Source organism: Zootermopsis nevadensis, unplaced genomic scaffold (genome assembly GCF_977971745.1).
Source record: "Zootermopsis nevadensis isolate Lab colony 2312 unplaced genomic scaffold, Znev_1.0 Znev_ptg000017l, whole genome shotgun sequence".
Taxonomy (NCBI): Eukaryota; Metazoa; Arthropoda; class Insecta; order Blattodea; family Termopsidae; genus Zootermopsis; species Zootermopsis nevadensis.
This window is the reverse complement of record NW_028259149.1, coordinates 7235045-7259505: the sequence shown is the minus strand read 5'-3', so window position 1 is coordinate 7259505 and position 24461 is coordinate 7235045. Positions and strand designations below refer to the sequence as shown.

The 24461-nt window shown below is 34.3% G+C and overlaps 2 protein-coding genes across 5 annotated transcripts in view; one reads left to right on the top strand and one right to left on the bottom strand.

Moving 5' to 3' along the window:
* ecd (ecdysoneless cell cycle regulator) overlaps window positions 1–24461 on the top strand; it is a 31628-nt gene that overhangs the window by 1060 nt on the left and 6107 nt on the right. For both annotated transcript variants that reach the window (XM_022071046.2, XM_087350255.1), the window contains exons 2-10: window positions 16959–17203; window positions 18136–18253; window positions 18957–19044; window positions 19800–19966; window positions 21000–21141; window positions 22105–22284; window positions 22834–22974; window positions 23375–23561; window positions 24227–24398. In XM_022071046.2, the coding sequence (XP_021926738.1) occupies window positions 16960–17203; window positions 18136–18253; window positions 18957–19044; window positions 19800–19966; window positions 21000–21141; window positions 22105–22284; window positions 22834–22974; window positions 23375–23561; window positions 24227–24398 (1439 nt within the window). In that variant the 5' untranslated portion in view covers window position 16959. The remainder of the gene's footprint in view (window positions 1–16958; window positions 17204–18135; window positions 18254–18956; window positions 19045–19799; window positions 19967–20999; window positions 21142–22104; window positions 22285–22833; window positions 22975–23374; window positions 23562–24226; window positions 24399–24461) is intronic.
* Window positions 1206–16763, bottom strand: oxt (Xylosyltransferase oxt). 3 transcript variants are annotated; one of them, XM_022071044.2, is made up of 16 exons: window positions 16574–16763; window positions 14956–15370; window positions 14291–14447; window positions 13872–14014; window positions 13124–13284; window positions 11402–11601; window positions 10889–11207; window positions 10366–10542; window positions 9637–9742; window positions 8548–8756; window positions 7775–7900; window positions 6914–7120; window positions 5827–5981; window positions 4457–4624; window positions 4190–4357; window positions 1206–3727 (listed from the first exon to the last, which is right to left on the bottom strand). In XM_022071044.2, exons 1-16 carry the CDS (start codon window positions 16754–16756, stop codon window positions 3721–3723), a joined length of 2901 nt encoding a protein of 966 aa, XP_021926736.1. In that variant the 5' UTR covers window positions 16757–16763; the 3' UTR covers window positions 1206–3720. The 3 variants fall into 3 exon arrangements, with proteins under 3 accessions (XP_021926736.1, XP_021926737.1, XP_087206380.1); XM_022071045.2 differs by having other exon boundaries at window positions 13187–13284; XM_087350254.1 differs by lacking the exon at window positions 1206–3727 and having other exon boundaries at window positions 4186–4357.

The window sequence follows — 24461 nt, the reverse complement described above, 5'->3', positions numbered from 1 at the left end:
TTATTAAGTGAGCTCAAGATTCAGCATTAGAGAAACATCGAATGTCGTTACATATACTGAAGAAACGTTTTACCTGAGCCGCGTAATCGAGTCGTACGTTCTCGACAAACGCGGATCAGCGACATTTATATTTTACGTTTCACGTTCCAGTAAAAACTACCGTCGGATTTACGATTTTATACAAACGGAAACTTTTCTTAGGTAATAATAAATTTTCATTTGAACAAACTCATCAGAACTGTGATAAATTTTTCCATAAACATCAAGGTAAGAAAGAGGAACGTCATAAACTGTATGGCATTTTAGACATTTTGTTTTCGAGTTCAGTGGAGCGTCGATCCAACATGTTGAATTTCAGTTGCCTTTTCATTGAAGAAGCCGTCGGCGTTTTGTTGTGCGATTGAAGGCGGCATTTTGACCTTATTACGCTTCTTCTGTTTTCATTCGTCGCACTAGATGGTTCACAATTACATTTAAACGCCACTGAATTGCAGTTCATATGAACAACTGCAATTAACAAGTGGTACTCTCAAATATACGTATTCGTTCAATGATCTGCGTATTGGATTGTACATTAAATTCAAACCTATGTAACAAGATAAATCAAGAATAACAACACAGGTAAGTGCAAGTTCTCCGTTTTCATGTATGATCTAAAAGTGTAAGTTTTCTGTCTTCAGTTTTTAAATTATTTCCCGTTTGTGTTTACTGATGCTTTTTCTTGAGCTTTTGTTTTGCGTGCTTTCAGATTCCCGCTCATATTCTGTGACTCATTGCCACGAGTGGGTAAAACAAAGAACGGTGCATCCTCGAAATTGAAGCTATTGCTACATTGCTTGCTAAACCCTTAATTTTGGCAAACTTTTTATCTGTTACGAACATGTGTATGCTTTTAATCGTTTTAGTTTGTTTCGTAACTATGCGTAAACATCAAATAGTTGACCGTGTTCCTCCAGATGGACTCGTTTTCCATTGATTGTACGGATTTTAGTTAATTACAGATTTGACATTTGTTGTTGTTTTGCATGGGTGTGAAACTTGGCCTCTGACATTAAAGGAAGAGCAGAGATTTCTACTGGAAGTGGAGTTGTTTATAAAATTAATGCATTAACCAGAATAAGCTATAAACAATAACAGGTAACAGTCAAAGTATGCAAAACACACATTAGTTTGAATACAAGTAATAATAAAATCAAAATAAAATGTAAAAATGTAAAACTATTTTATTTGTCAAAACACGAGTATTTTACAAAACATACGGGATTTTCACATTCTTATTACTGTACAATTTTTGAAATTTATCATAAAATCTCATCACATCTTCAATTGCCTTCGTATTATAGTGCTTGCAGCTTTACAGCCTTTGACAATAAAGATAATGGAAATAAAATGGCATTTTACATAAAATGTAATGACTCCTATAATAAAGTATTACATCAATAATCAAATTAAGTAACTTTTAAAGCTTAAATATCAGTTGTACATTAATATTACATTCAGTGGGGACTAAATAACAAAGCATACTGGCAACATAAAATATTATATAAAAATGCAAAATACTTGGTTACTTATGACTCGTATAAAAGTTTAAAACTTATAATTCTAAAGTATAAAGTGACTTGCGTAATATTACCTTATTTATATCCATAATTAAAAGGACTTGCATAGTAAGTCCCTGACTAATATTCATCTACCTGATAATAATGCACTGCAACATATTCTGGTAATGAAATTGATCTACAAGCCTATTATGAGCACCATTTGAAGTTACATCGTTTATCACAATTACTCATTATTACCATATATATATGACGAGGATATGGCACTGGAGAAGAAAACTTCACAAACTACCTGAATAAAAGAGGTTTTCGTGGCGATGAAAATGTGGACTGGGGTTTCTTGATTGTGACAAAGCGCAGTCTTGTAGGTGATTACCAGAATATGACACCTCCCTGAAGATGAAGGAAACGTTCTTCAAAGTGTTCGTAACCAGCTACAAGGCTAAGCGTCCAATCCAAAAGACCATAATCAATAGTTGAATAAACTGCGTATGGTTCCATTATTACACACGGGAGATAAAAGGAAATTTTGGCATTAGTAACATCTGCGGACAAAGATGTGACAAAAGCAAAGAATTCGAAACGTTTTAACAGTTAATATTTTAAAGCCTCTAAATTTACATAAACAAGACATGCAGAAGCTGCCATTTTATAAATCTTTTGGTTTGTAAAAGCTGTCTTTATTCTATTTAAACTTCTGGATTGAAAAATCAGTTTAGGTTTCAAGATTGAGCTTTTACTGTAACATGAATGATAAGATGGCAAAAATCATAGTCTCTCTGAGCAATATAAATTTTTCTCTGTACATGTGTTAGGCACTAGTTCGCACACAGCAATGTTGAAGATATTAATTTCATACTAAGAAAAAAGACATTTTGAAAAATTCCCTCATTTATGGTTTAATGAGATGCAAATAAACTCTTACTGTACCTAATCAACACGCTTGTCAAGCTGTCAAAGTACGTACATTTTCTTATTTTGCTAGAGCAGGAAATTACATAATTATAAAAATGAAAGGAACATTTTTTAACTTTAGATTTTAATTTTTATGTTTATTCTAAATTATACACAGTGTTCATTTTGACAATATCCCTTAGCAGCCTAGCGCAGTGTATAACAAAACACACTGATTAATGAACATGTGATAAAAATTTGGTATGCATTTAGACGGCCAAAAGACATGGCTAGAAAATACTGTGCCTTTAACTATGCATGTTACACTTACTTTCAGTTATCAGTGTAACTCTAAAGATCCTAAAATTTCTCAGGAATATAAATGTTTGTACTCTAAGCATTGAAAATAGTAATCTTTTCCTGCTACCAACTCTACTGAACTTTCTGAATGAATAAGTTTGATTGTTAGCAAGAGACTTTGATTTTCTCAGTAACAAAATAATATGTTAAGTTAGTAACTAATGCTCCTTATGATCAGGTAATATTTTGAATTTTGGCGAACTTTGGGTGAGGGGTAGGAGTGGCGAGAGAATACCAAAACTTTCATACAATTTAATTTAAGTTCTTCAGAAAATGGTCAAATCAATTTAATTCTATGGATATATGGGGAGGCAGTTTACTATCATGTACAAGGAAACATAAATATACTTTGTTTACTTACTTCACTATCAAAGTGAGTAAGCACGCTCTAGAATGACACAGAGCTACAAGGGGTTAGCAGGAAAGTGCATTTGAATTTTCTCATGCAAGCTCCTCCATGTGGCTATACTATCTGAAATTCTCATTTTTATGGTAAAATTTCACAGTATGACACTTTTTAGTAAACCCTTAACATGTATAATATTGTCAGATTAAAATCTATTTTGATGCTAATCATTTTAAATTGCACTTGTACATCTGAAGCAGTCTTCATACAAATTATTAATGAGATTCCTCAGTACCTCTTTTTCCACCATGCTCATCCTATTCAGATACATATATGCTACGAGATGATGGGCACCTCCAAATTTATAGACTAAAATATGAATTGTATAAAATAAATTGTGTATTTTAAATGTAAAGCTTTGCTGTCAAAGTTCTGCTTCTCCATATTACAACAATATTTGGTATTATGCCATTAGATCTTAAAAAGATTAATCATTTTACAGTATAAATATTAGATCTGAAGATTAACCAAAACACTCCTTCATAACATATACGTTCGGCTCTACCACCTGTAAAGAAACAAATATCTGCTCTTATTCATATGCACAGTGATCATACATTATAACAACGCGGACAAACATCCATGGCTTGAGTGAGATTCGATCCCATGGTCCCAGTGACCAAGCGGCACAAGGCCCACGCCTCAGACCGAGCGGCCACCTGTGACCCCATCTCAATAAATACAGTATTCAATTTAAATTCAGTGATACCATAAAACTGTGCTTGCAAAAGTGAACAACAGTCCAAGTATATGATGGACACAGTGAGAATTTCTGAAGGGAATATCAGTAGAGGCATAAACACAAAATTATTTTATATAGTTTTCACGGATATCTTATCCAAGATCTCGTATTATGGCCGATCTTGACTGAAATGATTCACATATCATATAATTATTCAATTAAAGTTCAGAACACTAACCATCTTTGTAGCCCTCATCTTTAAGTATCTCATTATAATTGTCAGCTTACCTGTTCAGTCGTCCCGTGGTCAGATTAACCATACCAATTTGAGATTTTGAGTCAGGAGCAAGAGAACTCCATGCAGTATTCTCACAGATTTTAAGGTGTAGCTTGTCGCATTCCAAGAGGACATGTCTGCTTGACGATGTGACACAAGTGTCCAGAACTTTGTAGAACCTGTAAATTTTGAATTAAAACAGTCCATTTTGTCACACACAGAATCAGGTGGATGAACTTCCCCAAATTAAAATAATCTGTAGAATATACGTAACTCACTTCATATTTAAATTGTCAATCCAGTCCTTCAGATCAAGGCCAAATCTTCTTGCGTTGACCACAGCTTTCCTCTGTAAGGCACTTCTGTCTATTTTGTTGTCCAACAGTTTGTTCCAATCTGCAGCATCATGGATTTGATAAGGCTGTCCAGGCCCACTGTGTAGGAACCTAAATGCAAACAAAGTTTTCAGCTTAAACACACAAAGCTAACGTTTAACAAAATTACAATTTATTTAGGTTCACATGTAAAACTAATATATTAATATTTTATTTCACTCTGAATTAAACATGAGAAACAGCATGCAAAATTTTCTTTTCAGTTCACGTACTCTATTTTTAGTATAGTAATTTCTCCTACAATACATTTTTATAATGCAAATTGGCCATAATACGACCGATTTATAAGAGAAAGCTGTTTCCATAATGCAGGTGAATGTTGGACATAAATCAATCAAAATAAAGCAAATAAAGGAACTGAGAGACACAACCCATAAATGCAAGCATGAAAAAGATTCCAGTTGTTCTGACTTGGCTATGAGTAAATTAATAGTGAATTCTTTTGACTACCAGTTATACTGTCAGAGAATTGTCAACATTTCAGTGTGGGATAATAATGTAAATTGGTGTGGTGCATACTAAAAGAACACAGATGAGTTCTGGTGTGGTTTTTAACAGCAAAGAATGCACACAATGGCATGACACCATCCAAATCCTCTACCCCTAATTCCTCAATTCCAATTTAATCAAATAGTTCCTGTAACATAATTTTTCCAAGAACACAAACTATCATGTTGTAGGATAAATGGCTGTATTACAAATAAAACCTATACAATTATCCATGTTTTGAAGCTTTAGTGATATATTTAATTTAAAATATATTAGTGAGTTCTTTGTGTATGTCCATCTGTCTGCTCCTTGATTAAACAGACATAAATACTGTACACACTAACTAGCTGATATTTGTAAAACATCAGTAAGAAAATCATTCCACTGAAAAACTCCCTATTTTGGTATATTTTCCTTAACTTTCTGTTATCAAGAGCATGAACATAGCCATTGTACGAACAGGTAAGGTGTTCAATTAGTGTTTTAGTATTATACTGGAAAAGACTCTTGGAAGAGTGTGATTACTATGATTTATATGGAAATGAAAATATATTTTGGTGTGATAACAAATTATTGGGGAATCATTATACTATAACCTGAAATCAGAAGTATGTAGGGTGACATGTTATAAACATCTGTATGCGCTAGAAGGCATTACCTTTTTTTAAACCTATATGGCATAATTATTTTGAGCCCTAAAATGCAATGCACAGCACTGAGTGCTTTATAGATACTTATATGGAAAGGACAGCATGATTGCTCACCCAGCCTGTTGCTGAGACACATTGGCTCCTGATACAAATTGCAGTGGTGTGACTAGGAAGTGTGTGAAAGCCACAACTGCAGCATCATATACCATATTCACAGTCCATATGCCTGGCAGTAGTGGTTCACGGAGTAACGGTTTTACATAATTACCCTGCCAAACAATAAAAAGGAGTATTTGAGGTTTTCACAGCTGTAAGTCTGAAGATGGCTGTCTTCTGGGTTGTTGCGCTGTGTAGTCTGGTACAAGTCCTACCAGACTACACGGTGCTACAACCAAAAAAAAAAAAAAAAAAAAAAAAATGATGAACCATATAAATCAATAGCAATGCATTCACACATTTGTTTTATCAGTATTTCTTAATGTAATTGTATCTGATGATAAAATATAACTAAAAGACAGGTAGCAATGATGGTGGTAATAACAGCAGCAGGAGTAGGTTTAAGGGAACATCAACTATAAGAGTTATTTTGAATATTTAATGGCCCTCCTGGAGTGCTGTGTATGGCTCTTCTAACATCCAAATCATAAAATTTAATTCCCATTATAGTTAAAATTGAAGGCAAAACATATTATTATACAGCACATATAGGCTATACATTTAAATAGTTCCATAAAATGCAGGTATGTGATATAAGAATGAAGATCACAAAACACTTTTAAACATGGTCATAACAGCAAATTGGAAAAAAAATGGATTGTGGTCTTGACTACATGGAATCATAACCCACAAGATCACTCCCCAGATCCAAATCTCAGTGTTCCACTCATTTCTATAGACACCTGCATGCAGAAAAGTCTGAAAACTTGCTTTATATTTTAAAAGAAGATTAACTTTTTACACACTAACAGTACCTTCCGTGCAATAACTACACAGATGTATGCAGTTTAATCCACAAAACACTATCCCCACATTTGAGATGTGTACAGATAATATAACCCAGCAATATTCATGACATCACCATGTGTGTGTACTGGAGTAAAAATAGGCAGTAAGAAGTGTATTTTTTATATTAACCTGTTTATTAGCAGATGGTACTCAAAAGCATATATTCCTGTTACTGAGTTCACACATGTATCCTTACCACAAGTCCATCCTCCACATGTACTTCAGATACTTCAACCAGCTCACCAGCTGGATCCACCCATAAAAATGTAACATTATATGTTGATGGTTGAGGGTTAACACCTAACTGATACACCAGAATGGGCTCTGAAAAGGGCCCAAGATTATGCAGGAAATTGCGGGACATCTGTTCCTTTTGGTCATACTCTGAACTAACCAGAAATGTCTGAAAAACAAATTAACAGCAAGATGACAAATCACAAAAACAAAATGCATTCTTTTTCACTTACATTTAAACCTAATCATTGAAGAAGTGCTAACCATTTAGCATCGACATACAATAATATCTACAACGTTATGCAAATATTTTATATAAAGGATGACTTCAGTTCCATTATAAGGACTCATTATAAGATCTCTGGCATGTCTTGTCTGAAAATCAAATTCTTACTTTTTCACATGCTTTTGGAAACCTCATGCACCAGTGGTATAATACTGGGTCCAACTGCATTTGTCCTTCCTCAGCTCCAACAAAGTCAAAATGTAAATGTAAAGTACCATAGTTTGTGAATATGAAGCCCTACCTTCTCTGTTATTCAATTATTTAAATCCTCCAGCACTGAGATTAGCCATTTGCAATTCTTTTTGACATTCTGTGTATTCTTTATGGAAGATAACATTCCATCTGCATTCTATGTTCAATAGTAAAATACAATTGTACAGTTTTTAGTGTTCATCCACTTTTGAATTACCCCACACTGCAAAATTATTTTCAGAATTTTCTACGATGTTAATTGAGACTGTAGGATGATTTCATGCAAGCTGTAAGTCATCACCAATACACTGTTATAATAATACTTATAAATTATTGTTATTTTACCTTTAATCTTCTACTAGGTTCTGTGTCTTTCAAAATTGTCATATAATGTTGTGGCTGCACCCATGTTTCAATTATTACTGTCTTAGAACCACCATTTACTACAGCTTCATACAGTAACAATGACCCCTAGAATCAAGTGAAAGTAATTTAAAATCAAACTAAGAAAAACTGTCTTGAGAACACATCAAACAGCTAGTGAATCTAGTAAGGAATAAACACAATAATATACCATATATGAAAAAGAGGCAAGGTATAATGGAGAGACTTTGAAATCCCCCCCATACAAAAAAAAATATTCACCCACAGTTAACTTCTGTCTTGGCAATCTGGAAACCATTTCATAAATGTAATAATGGTGAAGCACAAGAGATTATGTAAATCATTAAGCAGATGAAAATCCTCTCAGTGGTTAAGATGTTGATTGTGGTCTTTTAAGTTCTGATACCATGCAGTTGTGTAGGTGGTTACTAGTGACTAAGAAGAATGTTTCACATCAAACTTACACCCCAAAGATGGAAGAAATATGTTCCTCAGAAACACTGGTAAACTACCTACAACACTATGCAGTGCCACAACCCACATCGTGTCAGTAATGTGTGTGTGTGTGTGTGTTTTAATTAATGCTTTTTAATTTAAAACAATTAAGTCACTGAATGTGTTCTTTTCTGTGTTTAACAATGATTGTAGTCTGTTACCTTCCACAGGCAGAGAAAACTGTGCTAAAGCATACATTATAGCAGAAGAAAAATCCACAAGAGAATCATGATACATACCTTATAGTTGTCATTATTATGATATGAAGTCACTTCAAGGACATTGCCTGGATGAACAAAGCAACTATTTCCATCAGCTCTAAGTGCAAGACCCTTCGAAGACAAGCGAGTCAAGCTGGCTGCTAGAGTCACAAGGGAATCATCAGGTGGTGGACTCAAATCTGCACAGTGGTACACACTCTGCCAGTAGCTCTGTAGGTTTGCTACATCTGTACAAAAGCAGTAAACAACAGTTCTGAGAGTTTTCTTGAGCTTCAATATGACAAAGGAAGTAAATATGCACAATAAAGAAGTTCATGTGCGTTCATATTTAAAATGTACCTTAAAAAACAGGATGTGAGGGTTTCAACAGGTCAAGGATAATGGTCTTATGAACAGTCGTGACGCATGAGGTTCTTAAAAGGCAAAAAAACTTCTTGACCAGTTATGAGACTATAAATTTTAAAGACAGAGTTTGATATTTTTGGTCCATGCTCCCTGAGAATATTGAACATAGGGACTCATGAAAATTTTAGCCAGATTTCACAACAGAATGTCCACAATTTTTTAAATATGTCTTAAAAATTCAATATAACTTGGGTTCTCAACAATTTCAAAGCTATATAGTGTTTCAGTTTCAATCTGATTTCAGGTATTCATGGTGGCAAGCATGAAGATGACAGCCTTCTGGAATATTGTGTCTTGTAGACTCATAGAAGGCTGTCATTTCTGAAGTGTTTAAAGACAAAAGATATGAGGTTTGATACTGTATCTGATAATAATGTTGGCAGAATGCAAGAGATTTTGTTCTGACAATATTGCAGGGTAATAGTTCAGCCCAGAAATGTTTACCAGTCCATGTTAATAAAAAATTAAATCTAAATTTATGACAAAACTTTAAAAAACTTTATATAGACTTAAGAGAATGTATATAAAATTGTTAAGAAATTATATATTTTTCAATAAACTAACGGAAGAGAAGGAGGACAGCTTCTTTTGAATTTAAACAACTGTTTATAAGTTACTTCCCATGCTTTAATAAGAAGCAAACATTCATGTGTCCATGCTGGATAGGACTGCTCATGTAAAATAGTGACTTGAATTACTCACTAGAAGGGTACGGTCCATATAGCCATTCTTCCACTTGATCTATTATGGCTTGATTAATGACTGGTTCAAATTTACGTGCAAAGAACAACTGACGATTCTCAGTGCCCTGCAACAATATAATTCATGCTTCATAAACAGTGTATGCCATAAAACATAAATAACAGACCCAGACAGTTTTCAGTTAAAATTAAATTTCATTTTAAGAAGAACCTGGAAATGTTATCTAGTACAATATATTATGATACACGAATAGTGTATTCACATGGATAATAAAAAAGTATGAAAACAGATGGTTCATTACTGTGTTCACATGATCCCGCCACTGACCAGACAAATCCAGACCAAACACTTCTACCTTATTTCTTTAAGATCTGTGTTAACATTATCCTTCTATCTTCATCTAGATTTTCCAAGTAGTCTCTTCCATTCAGGCTTTTTGAACAAAACTATGTACACATTTCACATCTCTCCCATGAGAGCTACATACCCTGCTCACACCATCCTCATATTACAAAGCTAGTCATTATGCATTTTCATTTAGTCTCCTGTTACTTCCTCCATCTCAGGTCTAAATATTCACCACACCATCCTGTTCTCAAACATCCTCAAGCTATGTTCTTCCAAACCACTATATTTCTATAATAAATTAATAACTCTGAATTCTACACTTATATCTTTATTACTATTATTAAATATTATTGTCAGCAACAGTAGCATTTCAGTTATCACCTGTAAACGTGGCCAATCCTCTGGCTTAAAGTCATTCGGACTGCATCCGCACCAGTCCACTACATGCTTATATTGACATTTGCAACCCAAACGGCGCTTCCAGTTCGTTACATGAAGATTGTTGTCTATATATGTATCACAGAAATAAGAGTTTCTTAATGCAGTATGGAAGAAGGACTGAAACATAATCCATAGGTCGCATTAATAACAGAACACTTCAACTCTTTTACTATTTCTAGTTTCCTAACAAGTGATGGTAGAAAAACTGGACCCTTAGTTACCAGCAGAGAGAAAAAAAAAATTGTTACCTATGTATCACTTTTGCATAACTTATTTGTAGAATCAATTGCAGGCATTTAATAACAAAAATGTTGCAAAAGCAACAGAAGGCAGAAAAAATATATATCAACTGGGAATGGTAAGCATATAAAACATGTACACAAAGGACTTGCCACTTAAAAGAGTTGTGTTAGCACAAGTAATTACTGTAATTAGAAAAATTCTGAAAAATGGAGACACTTACTTCAGCAGGCAATAAAGTATGTTTAAATACTGTGTTCAGGCCCTCTACTAAAGGATCCTTTTGAATATGCACATCTTGAACAGCAGTTGCAACATAACCAACAAATGGTCTAGAGAGGGCCACCCAGTCACTGCCACCATCCATCTGGATACCCCAAGGCAAACGTCGATCACCAGTCCGCCACATATGGGCATCACATTCAACAAACGTTTTATCTAATCCCTGTTTCTGTATGAAGCGTTGTACTTCTCGCCCATGTGACTTTACAAAGTTCTGCCCTTTGTTTGCTGTTAGGAAATCCACTAATTGATTATTGGTCCTGTAAAATGAAATTATAAAATAAAGGAGGAAAGTATATTAATTAAGAATAAAATTGTGATGATTTGCAATTATCTGAGAACACACATTCCTGAATTATGTAAAATTAAGAACATATAAAACTGTGCATACTTAGAACACATTTTCTAAAACATTCATCATTTTTAAACAAAGATTTACAAATTTTGTACTTACTTAACTGGAAAATCAGACTCGCTAAGATTAATGACAAAATCCCATTCCCATCCTAACTTAAGTAACTCGTTCATAGACGTCAGCAACATTTGCAAGAGTGATGCTCCTCCCCAGATGGTAGCATAGCGATGTCGAGCAAGACGAACATTTGGAAGGCTGCGTTCAAGAACCAATAACTCACGGTACAAATAATCTTGTCTCTGTCAAGATACCAAAAAAAATACATCTCACATTTTAGAAGATGTGATATTTCTTCACATGTTGACCAAGCAGCAAAAAATTATTAATTATATTCAAGTGAGCAGAAATAAACACGAAAATATGCAAAGACGAAGGCTCTCACAGCAGTGAAGTTACCAGTTGTAGTCTTCTGGGTTGTGATGCCATGTAGCCCTGTAGGTGGTTACATGTTTCAGAGAAATGTACTGCCCCCATCTTCAGGGTTGACATCAATCTTGAAAGTATATAATAATTTAATACCTTTTAGCTACAATTGACATTCACAAGTTAACCAATTAGCTTTTATTACACTTTGTAAAAAGTACATAACTTGTATACTTGATAGACACATTTTAATTAACACATTATCATCATGTCCCATGCTAAAGTTTATTATCTGTCTCACAAAACACCATTAGGATGATGGTATGTGGGGGGCGGATAAGGGGGAGATCTGAAATCCATATAAAATTTGGTTGGAACAGCACCACTTGGAACACCTTGGCACAGACAGGAGGACAATATTAGATCTGTCTTACAGAGTGGAAGGGCATGGATTGGTTTCATTTGGCTCTTGTGAGCATGGTATCGAACCTTTGGTTGCATAAAAAGCAGGGAATTTCTCGACTATTTGAGAGTCTATTAGCGTTGCAAGTAGGACTCTGCTCCATGTACTTAATTATGTTCATCTCAGCTTCCATCATTCAACCATTCAAACTATATTAGATGAGGAATAAGAACTATGAAGCTTCTCATCAAATACTTCTTTTTCTTCTTCTTTTCCTCAGCATTTGTCCCACTTTGGCGGGATCTGATTTTTTCCTCTCTTTTTTGGAGGTTGTGTAATCTGTTTAGACATTTGGTAGGACTCCTTGGATGAGTGATCAGCCTGTCGCAAGGCCTCTACCTGTATACAGGACAGCACAACACAGAAAGATGCAGACAAACATCCATACCTTGAGTGGGATTAGAACCCACGGTCCCAGTGTCCAAGCGGCACAAGGCCCATGCCTCAGACTGCGCGGCCATCTACTTTCTCATATATAAGTAGTGTCATTTATTATCAGTTGATGTTAGCAGTTGAACATATATGCCCATTTTTAAAACGTTCACAGTATGACTGGAAAATTCAGTGATCAACATGCTGGTAACTGATCTGGTCATTCAAACATCCTGATTTTATAGTGTGTCATCAACAAATGAGAATGCACTCACAGTCAAAAGAATAACTCCAACTTAGCATCATTCATGGAATGTGATGGTTTGTCAAAGCCTGGAGTGAAGGGTTTCATGCAGAAATAAAGCACTTACACCCCATCCTGATCTTGGAAATCCAGGATATCAAACAATAAGACCCCGCAACCATCACAGCAGTGGACATGCATTTGGAATTTTAATGAACTGAGAAATAAAAAAAATACATAGCTTAATTGAAAGAATAAATAAGTGTTTTGCTGCATGTAAGCCACTAGAATGTCAAATGTAAGTGAGCTTTATACTCACAGCATCAACATGAATGTAGAAGAAATGGTCCCTATGGAATAAGACTTTTATGAGCCGTCGCACCTGACGCAGTGCTCGTCCGTTGAGAGTCAAAAGAAAGGCAATTTTCACTGGAGGTTCTCCAGATTCTGCAACTTCTCTTGGCACTTGAGGTGTAAATTCTTTAAAATAAAATCACAGAAAATTAAAAAAAACTCACACTTTAAAATAACAACAAAAAAGATGCTGTAGACAGGAACTTTGATGTGGTAATCTTCCAAGTACCATAGCCTCCACTATGCTACAAATCTCATCACAAGCTTCAATATGATGCCTTTACCTGGGGTCATTTTCAATTAACTATATCTCCCATTCAATCTGCTTGCTGCACAATTTTAAATGGTAATAAGTAGCCACAGACTCCAATCAATTGTTAAATATACCATCAAAATATCCCTGGCAGACTTGAACCCTTCTCAGAAAAATGTAATAACTAATCAGTGTTTAATTTCACTAAATCCATGATAATGACAGAAATATGTAGAATCTTTCATCACTCTGAACAGAACTGAGTTGATTCCAGAGTTCATGCAATCAAAAGGCATCACAAAATTCACACATTTTCCAACTGCTATTTTCATACCAGACAGCCTACTGAATATTCATAGTATGGACCAAATTACATCTGTAAAACAATAAAAAGAATGAAAACTTGAATTTGTTGTTTGTTAAAACAACCTCTCTCCTTCACCAACGAATTATTACTTACTTGCTATGCCTGTTTCAAAGACATTGATAGTGAAGTAACCTCCACAAGCTTCTTTAGGGTCAGCTGGGCACTTCATGTTACAAGATGAGTCAGGGCGGCGAGATGCGGACGGAGGCTCCTCATTTCCACAGAAACATTCAGTTCTAAAATGTCCGACATTATTATTATTATTTATTTAAGCCTGATAAAGAAAGAATTACACATTTTATAACCCTGAGTATTTAGGAGCAGGCAAAGTTACTGTACAAGGTACAGGTGACTCACTGACCTGATGTTGGAGGCAGTAGGCACTTCTGAAAGGTCAGTAGACTTCTATGAGACTACATGGCACAATATCCCAGAAAGCTGCCATATTTAGTGCTATTATTAGTGCATATGAACAAATATTACAGACAGGAACACTGAATTTATACACTTACGAGTATTGCACACCAGCATAAGGGAATCCAGACTGAAGGCACATGTTGATGCAGTGTTTTGGTGAGTTTGTGGTTTTGAGGTTTGCATAATACCCAGAAAGCAAACGAAATTTTTTTTCATCTCGGTAGCAACCTAAAGACTTTCCTGCTGTGAAACCTGGAAGTATAGCATATACCACGCTGTTTAACTTGGAAGGAGAAATGTTAGGAAAACACATGTAGTGTGCACAAGGATTCATGGAAGTGATGCCTTTGGCCTGTCCTTTACTGAAGTTGTAAATGGTGATCTTCTGATTGTTATTATCATACCCTTTCCTTGATGACACAAGGAAATTAAATCAGACCAAAAACTTGTGTCTCAGACCAAAGAGAATAAGAAAGGCAGTAGTGATATATTTATAGATAAACACTTTCAAAGACAATCAAAATTCAAGAACAAATACACAAAATGTATAATATATGGAATGCCAGTGTACATATGAAGCAGCAAGTGTTTTCCTGTCAATAGATCCTTAAATAACATTATTATCCTTATATAGAACTATAACAAATAAAGCAAACAACTCAGTCTTATAAGCAGTACATATCATTGTTAAAAGCAAAACAATTTCTGATTCAAACTTTGTTTTGACATTCTGGCATTGTGGCATGTTCTGTATTATTACCTGGTGATGGGCATGAGTTAGGAAGGTGATGGGGGTACAGCTGCCTTTGCTGTATAAGGCACGTAATGTTTGCCAGTTTTTGTTTGCAGAGTTGTGTCTTGGCACGATGAATTGCAGATATTGCTTCTTTAGCTACTATATCACACGCAGGCACAAAATCTAATTCTTCTAATCTTAAACTAGTACGATTTAGTCCAGGAGATCCTCCATCCTTACTATTAAACTTAGGCACTTTCACTATGGCACCTCCATTGCTCCTAACCATGGAGTCTGATTTATCAGGAGGAACTTTGTTTCTGATGTATAACCCATTCACTGGATTGCTATTGCTTGGACTGTCTTCATCATCTACTACAAAATAATTTTCTTTAAATCTTCTTGATGAAACTCCACCATTCAGATCCTCATTTACAACCTGAAAAGTGAAACAAACTTTTAATGATAAAACTAAATTTAAAACAAATAAATATACCAATTTCTGTTCTACTGCCTTGTTTCAAAGAAGCAAAAGTAAAACAAAACAGTAGTTATTCTTATGAAACCATGTTAATCTAGCACTATTAAAAGCCTTCAAAATTGCCACCCCTTATCACCTACTAGGCCCATTACACATAAAATCCAATTTGTGCATAGACCAGCCAGCTAGAAACTTGTTTGCCCACAGCTTGCAGCCAAATGTTTGCTTAGCCACCCAGTGCTTACTGACATATCAATAGAGCAGCTTGTTTGGCATGATTGGTTGATCTCAAGATACATACAAGTAAAATTTACAATTGTGAAGTAAGAATACGATACTGCAGGTGGTTTCAGTTATTTGTATTTAAGAACTTTTTCACCCAAAACTGGTGTTTTATTCGTAAGATTTGAGGTTTTCACAGCGGTGAGTATGAAGATTCTTGTCTTCTGGGTTGTTGCGCTGTGTAGTCTGGTTGATGTTAGCCAACGTTTCAGAGGTCATACTGCCTCCGTCATCAGGGCGATGAATGTGCCAGTGGGGTGTGTGGGGCTAGTTTTATAGGTACCAGAGTGTGAATGGAGTAGCCTGCCCTGAGCCAATGGGAGCAGGCGTGGATGTGTTTTATTCCTTAGAGGCATAGTAAACTTTAAGTGGTTAAGTAAAGAGCAAAAATAACATACTGGAGCATAGAAAATTCTCGTGCTGTTCATGAAATGCCACTTCATGATTAAAAGTTGGGGTTTGGTGTGCAGTTAGTGCACAATTCAACCCATATCTTTTTTCAATTAATTCCGAACGTTGTGTGAGATTGTTATGTCACCCTCCGTCAACTGACTAATGCAAAATCATACGGGCATTTCATGCAAAATAATCCAACAGCATACACTTAAAACAATGATTGCATTGTATGAAGTCTTTGGCGAACGAATCATAAGTTCGGGACTGTGGCCTACGCGGTCACCTGATTTAAATATCTGTGACTTTTATTTGTTAAACTACAGCGGTAAAGCGGGACGTGAATAACCCGCTATTGTGGCGGGTCTATGCGAGAAACGTGCCGTGCTAGCTGCGGGATCCACTCTAACCATTTACAGTGCATCCTTTATATACATATATATATATATATATATATATATATATATATTGTTCATTAATACTAACCTCTAAATTTAATCCTTTTCCTGAAAGGTCTCGATGCTCCTGAGCTGACTCATCTCCTTCAGCGTCAATTGGAAAGAATCTGTAAGCTAGGAAGACTTGGATACTCAATATTACACTACCTACAATGAAAAATGCCCGATATCTACGAACCCATCTACTGTCAAGGTTCCTTGCCGGAGCCATATTTACATCGAAGTCAGTCATTTGATATACAGAGGGGTTTCTATCAAAAACTCTTTCGTGGATTTTAAAATGAAGAAGATTTAAAAAATAAAAATTAAATTGATGTCACTTGTGCTCCAGTGAACAATTTTCTACCAAGCTTATTTGTTTTTTGTTTGATGTATATGACCCATGTATTTGATGATTCATTCTTTTGTTTAAGAATGGCCGGAGTGCTTGAAAGTTTGAGGGAAGAAGATTTCGTTCAGTATTACTTATTTCCTCTTGAGATTGAAGACATTATTAACGCTAATGAAGAAATACATCGGGAAGTGAAGGTGACTTTGTCCTATGTGTTGTCCATAGTCCGTAAATACAGTGAAAATTATATATGGCATAAAGATTCCTTCAGTGTCACCCCTGTTACTGCACCATTGTTGTCATTGTATTCTGAACAGAATTGTAAAGGTATGTAGTTTTATCAACTGACGGTTTTATAACTAATTTAGTACATTTTATTACATCATTAGTTTTATAGAAATGATAGGCTGAGTTTTAGAATTGGATCCACTCATTTTCTGTTGTTACATACATAAAATGTACGTAGTTGAAGAAGCGTCGTTAAAGTAACGGTTATTTCAAGTTGCACATGTTCAAAATGTTAGTAATATTGGCACAGTAGCAGTTGCTTTGTTATGTTATTTGGTTTTATAAATTGTGACAGACATGTAACTGGAATTGGTTGAGTTGGCTGGGGTTAAGTATGTTTGAATGTTTATATAAATTTATGAGGTTATATTATTAACGTAAAATTACCATATACATGATTTGTTGGCCCAGGAAGAAACAAATAGGAGGTGGGAGGGGAAGGTCATCACTTAATTTGGACATTTACCTTTCTCTTATGTGAGGTTCTTGCAGTATTTGATTGTAAAGAAGTATGAGCAATCATATCAAAGTCAGCAATTACTGTAGATAATGATTTGTATTTTTACCCTGTAAACTAGCATATGGCATTACAATCATTTCTGATTCACTGTCATCCTCTTGTTTGATGCTATATAGTCTTAGCTACTGAAAAACAATTAAATAAACTATAAATAAATAAATACAATCATTTTCACAAAATATGGTCATGTAGCACACTTTGGGGCTGTTAAATGTTCATGTTGGTAATTGTATACTGTAAATCTCATAATTCTTATTTTGTAATTTGCTTTTCGCCATACTTGATTAGTTATAGTGGAAGTCTTCCAAAGTGTGTATCCATTGTACTGACCATCCATTAATGATTTTATGGTTTACGTTAAATTAAGAATAATCTGTATCAGTCTATTTTTGCAAATGATTGACATAAACAGAAATGTGATTCAGCTTTAAAATTTATTTTCTTTCTTTAGGCCCTTTGCCACAACATTTTTATGGCAGTTCACATTACGGAGATAACATAGAAGATGAATGGTTTATTGTCTATTTGCTGCTGCAGTTAACAAAAGAAATTGATGGATTGGTAGCAAGGTAATTTTCATATTCTTTTTTATTATTTTGCTGGCTAATTTTATTCTATAATTACTTGACATTTCAATATCATTAACACAGACTTGTTCATTTGTAGACATCTTTGACTCTCTCTCTTTTTTCTTTTTTTCCCCCCTTCTTTCACTGACTGGTTTAATTCCATAAAAGTCTGTTAATATAATACAATATAATATAATATCATTAACACAAGGTTAATCATTAGAATTATCTAGACTCTCTTCCAAAGGGTTGCACTGTACTATTGTCTTCACTTTTGTTATTAAGACATTTGATGTTTAAATACTGTACAATTGAGACAGTACTTCGTTTATTTGAAATTCAGTTTTTCTTTCTTGGTTCCTTTCATTTCAGATTAATGAGATTTTACGTTATTTAACATGCAAACAATTGGAAACCTTCTAATTTTCTTAAATCATACATGTCACATGCAACAAATATTTAAGGTTCAGTGGTAGAGATAATCAAGTAATTAAATTTAAATATGTAATAGAATTTGAGGCTTTCATGACAGTGAATCTGAAGATAGATCAGGGTACCCTAATGATGGACGCAGAAAGGAACTCTGAAATGTCAGCAGACTTCTACTGGACTACGTGGCTCAACAACTCAGAACACCACCATCTTCAAATCTAAATATATCTGCATCAGTTCAGTTTATGGATTTTTTGTTTTATATTTGCAGAGTTGTAGATTCAGATGGTGAATTCTTGCTTATTGAGGCTGCAGATTATCTACCAGATTGGGCCAACCCAGAAACCTGTGAACAAAGGGTAAGTGCATTTTCCACATTACTGTCAAGGATCAAGCAAGAGTCATGTTGAGAATAGAAATTTTCTGTAGCATCATAACATTTAGTCAGGATGGGACCTGAAGTTTTGTTTATAGTACTACTTGAATTTAATTTACTTCTGTTCAGACTATACTCATTGTTATGCACTTAATACTGCAACTTTTCAGGTATATATCGGCATATATTTCTGTAACAGTTGCAGTTAAATCTTTATATTACAAGCTGCCATGTAATGAAGAAAAATTTTTGGAGAAAAACTCTTATATAATAAATTCATAAAATCATTCTATCATTAAATTAAATATGAATGAGCTGCTATGGTGGCTCTGAATTTGCATTTATATTTTACTTTTTGGGTCTTCCATATACAGCAATCTGCTCAGTTTACCCTTTATCACTCATCCACTTTTGGATGCGTAAAGCTGTTTGTGTGGCATTGATTAGCTCAGGTATATTTTATCAGTAGGTAGATCTGTGGATGTAGCATCAGAGGAATAGAAATGAAAACAACCCATTTCAGTGAATTTAAAGACTAGCAACACAAGTAAAATATTTAGATTGCATTTTCTTTCTTTCTTTGTTATTAGGTTGTTCCAAAAATAGTAACTTGAGTATAAAGCTTTTTGCAAATGTGTCTGAATTTCACATAAAATTAAAACTATGATGTATTTGATATATTAGATTTAATAAAAACTAACTATTTATTAAGCATAATTATTCTGTATCATATTGTAGGTTTATTTGTACCAAGGAGCTGTACATATTGTACCCATGGAACAAGAAAATGGACAAAACAGTGATTTCTTGTCTGTAGTGGATGCAATATTCCAAGTACGTAAACAACCACAGAAAACTATAGCTTCACAAGCAATCCAAGATGCTGTTCAAGCAAGGATTGGAGGGTGAGTTGACATATATGGGATTCTGGTTTATAGACTTTGTGAATAGTTTACCTAGTCTGTTACTAGCAAATATATGGGTCAGGATATTAACTTGCCATAAGCTCTATTACTGTGCAGCTTGAAATTGACTTTTGATGTTTCTTTGAGAAAATGTTATTTGAAACATTAACATTTAATTTTTCTTTGTAATGTTGTATGGTTTAGGTTTTTTCCCCAGATTAGTTAGTAGTTATATACATGGAATAAGTTCATAGTGTTTACAGAAACCATTTGAAACTTTCTAGCATCTTCTATAGAAATTATAAACAGACACATCTTCATATTTTGTGGACATAAATTTATAGCTGATAAAAGGATATGCTGTAATCGTAAAAAACTTAAAATGACATTTTGAAGCAAATCACCTTTAAACATACAGGGTGTTTCAGTCTTCCATTCATTGTTTTACTACCATGTGTTCACAGTGTGAGACACCAGTGCTGAGCAGGTTTTCAATAATGAAGTCACTTATTACCACACAATCTGATTAGACATCTACCTAAATTCAGAAAATGGTTTCTGTAAAACCACTTTACTTACTGTTATTACAGTAACTGCTGAAAGTGATATCTTCCAGTATCCAAAGACATTTCATGACAACATATCAAATTCTGTGACAGACATAAAATAAAGTGGGCTTTACAATACTTCTAGCATTTACAATAATCATGTATGTTCAGGGGTGCCTCACATTGAGTTAAAGAAAGCACATATCAAGGCCAGTTCATATACAAGAGAATTGAAATGTGAGTGGGAGAAAATACTGAACTACTAAACCAATCCTACTGGTCTTCTGATACAAGTAGGAGTAAAGGAGAGGAGTCATATTTCAAGTCTGTTGTATAGGACAGATCATAGGATGAGATGATAGTTACCAATAATCGTGACTTTACAGTTTGAACTGATATTTACTGTCTGTAGTTTATACATTTTTAAACTTTTAAATCAACTTCATATATAGTGGTTTAAATGTTTGTTTGACTGTTTGCTTCAGTTACCCTGGTAAAATTGTTGAATTACTGCATCGGACAAATGCGTATGTTCCGGTTGGAGTTGCAGCCCTTCTGAAAGAGAAGCCAAATTTAATTTCACCAGCAGTTCTAGCTTTTTGCAATAGGGATCCAATTGATATGAAGGTAAGCAGTTTTAGTCTTACATTATTAGTTGCACAACTGATTAGTTTCTTAGGGTATTTTCACTCTGTTGCTGCCAACACCTATATCTGCAATAATGTATTTTAATATCCTGCTTATTGTGAAGAATAAGTACGGTTCACTTCTGTTAGGTCTGTGTAGGAAACTGAACAAGAATGTTGTTTTGAGAAGTTTGAAAATCTGGTTTTAGTGATGCACTGTCATTATAATGTAATATTGAATATTTGGAAGTAGTCACACAGTACTTTATATCTCTAAATCATGAGGTGGCAGTCTTTATATTTGTTAGAAATATAGTTGTAATGCCTTACTTATCCTGTATTGTTTAATACATTTTAAGTAATTTCATGTTAAACAGGAAAGAAAGTTGTACCACATAATGTTGCCCTGAAACATACATTTTAAACCTATGATGTCAGCAGTTCCAGGATAGTAGTCATACAGAGCACCAATTAACATAACTAATTTAGTCATAAACTTCCTTCATAGAAGAGATTTTTTCTTGGAAAAGCTAATTGTCATTCAGCTGGTCAAGAAATCCCTTCTTTCTTGGAACTTGAAGGTTCATTACTATACTTAATTTGACTGTCCCTTAGGGACAGTTAACTTGGAATTATAAAATTAATGTTTTTAAAAGTATTGTTTTTATTATAATTAAGGCCCAGAAAAATATAATCATTTATTGGCCATATATATTCACATTTCAAATGTCACTTTTTTGACCAGTTATATTGAACACCACATACCACAAACTAATGTTAATAAATCTCCAAGTACATGCACACACACAATGGTCTCCATGCAATACATGAGACATATATGACTTTATATGCATAGGCATGTTTTAAAGAAAGTACCAATGGGATATTGCAGCAAGAATGCTTATTTGATTTGTATACATTACAGTAGCATGCAGACTATTGTGATATTTCATTTTTGCGACAGGTGTGTCGAGCTATGCGTTACTTTCCTCCTGAGAACAGAATAATGACAAGCGTGGTGTTTACTAAATGTCTCTATGCAATGCTGACTCATCACAAGTTCAACCCTGATCGACGTACTGGATGGAACATGCCTCCATCCAACAGCTCAGACTTCAAAGCTCATAATCTAGGAATGAAATTGGTAGGCTTTGTCATTATGTTTAATGCTATCAGAATAATTGTTTTGATTGTAAGCAGCATCTTTTGCATGCAAAATTGTTTTAGCTTTGAAAATGTTTATTGTGTTTTTACAATCCCATCCACAAAATTCTTTTTCCTGCCTCAGCATTTGGCTTTTGGGACACCTGGTGTAAAGCATACTTGAATTTTATGGACTATTTTACTTGGTAAGTTATGGCTGCATTTGAATTTAGAATATGAAAAATGTTGTCCTGGTTTTTTGAAAACGGACATGATGAGAAAGGAAAGAATACCAAAGCTTTCCCAGGTGTTTCACTTTTTGCAATTTTACCAAATCTACAATAGAGATTGAAGTTACTGCCATTTTATTTTGTAAATTAATACCATTTTATATTGTAAGATGAAACAGTTATCAATGAACCAAATAATATATGAGTTTTCTGTTAAAAATAAAGTAAGAAATCTGGTTACATGCCATGCATATGGAAGCAGTCAGTCAGTAGAGAAGAGAAGAAATGAGTTAATTTTTATTTCTGACTTTTTTATATAGGCCTGTGGTTTTGAGATCTTGGTTGCTCAAGCAAAGCCAACATCTCAAGGAGATAAGAAAACACAGAATCCTGTTGATCTAGATGGTGATCATGGCTGGAGTCAGTATCTGAATAACCTAAGAAAGACAGGGTACTTCAAGGTATGTTGCAGAGCAGAATTGTTGTGTTTTATTAGTGACAGAACTAAATATTGACAGTAACACTATTTACTACTTTCAAATGCTAATAGTCAGCAACTCTTTCCTTTAATCTCTGTGTTATTTAAATGCAAAATTGTATACTCCTTCTGACTAACATATCAGTAAATGTGTTTCTGTTATCGTGTGACAGACTGTTTTTCTTTAAACTATATGGTTTTGTGATTAATTAGTTGTGATATATGATTATTAAAACACTAAAATTAGGTACTAGAAGCATGAAAGTCTGAGGAACTCAAGTTAGCATGCACTCAGATTTTGTCTTGGTTTGTCTTAATTGTATAGTTTACATATTGTTTTAGAAATAAAAAGTATAATACGTTTTATTTCATTATTTTACCAGGATCTCTTGGAAGGTTCGAAAGATTATCAAAGCTTGATAGCAAAAGCTGAAGAATACTATATAAGTCACAGAAATTCAATGCATTGTGAACATTCCACAGGACAAGAAATACTCACCTTGTTAGGCAGCATTGAAAATGATATAGCAGAATTCAAGAAAGCAGAAAATGGTCTGCCACCCCCTGATGGTAAATTAATTTTGTGTGCATACCATTTGTGCCATTTATTTTGATTACTGTAGGAAGAATAGTATGGCAAGGTAGGCATTATAAATGATTGAACAACCATATTTCTTAAAAGAAACTTAAATTTTGCTTTAAATGTGGGTTTGAACTCAAAGTTTTTCTCTTACTTGCTGCTGATACTTGTCATTTGACACAAGTCAGGCATATTTCACATATCAGGAGATGGATTTAAAATCAGTTTACTAAGTAATTACACCATAGAATATTTTAATATCATTCAAAAGCACCTTTTTGGATTTTGATGTTAGCAACAAGTCCATTATTAATTTTAACAAAATCTGTAAATAAGAACAAAATAGGCAAAGATGGTTGTTTTTGGGTTGTAGCACCATGTATTCTAGTAAAAGTTTACTGATGTTTCAGAGGTGCTTGCTATCTCCATCATCAGGATGCTCAGGATAAGGTGAAAGAGATAAGAGGAAAATTATAAATGGATTGAGTGAAATAGTTTTGTGGTGATATGAACTATGTAGTGATGGATGACAGGGTTTAACACCAGCTCCTAAGTGAAGTATAGGGCCCCTCTAACATTAAATGAGTATAAATAAATCAAAATGGTAAGTGGTAAAGTGATCATTGGTCCTGTGAGATATGTATTTCTTGTCTAGATGAAAAATGGTTGGAATTGTGTCCAAAAGACTTGGATGCAATGTTGGAAGAACGATATGGACCAAAGAAATTTGTTGCAACAAACAGCAATAGTAATCCATCAAACGTATCTGCTCAGCTGGCAAAATTTATGGATCACATGTCAGGAGTAGATGGAGCTGAATATCCAGGGTATTGATTTATTCATTTCATTACTTCGGTATTGTACCACTTGTCTAATTACAGATATGTCTA

Coding starts and splice junctions, on each gene's coding strand:
- oxt (XM_022071044.2), bottom strand. CDS start 16,756: ATGGCTCCGGCAAGGAACCTTGACAGTAGATGGGTTCGTAGATATCGG. Junction 14,448..14,955: donor TAACTCATGCCCATCACCAG/GTAATAATACAG, acceptor CTATACTTCCAG/GTTTCACAGCAGGAAAGTCT. Junction 4,625..5,826: donor GTGTCTCAGCAACAGGCTGG/GTGAGCAATCAT, acceptor GTTTGCATTTAG/GTTCCTACACAGTGGGCCTG.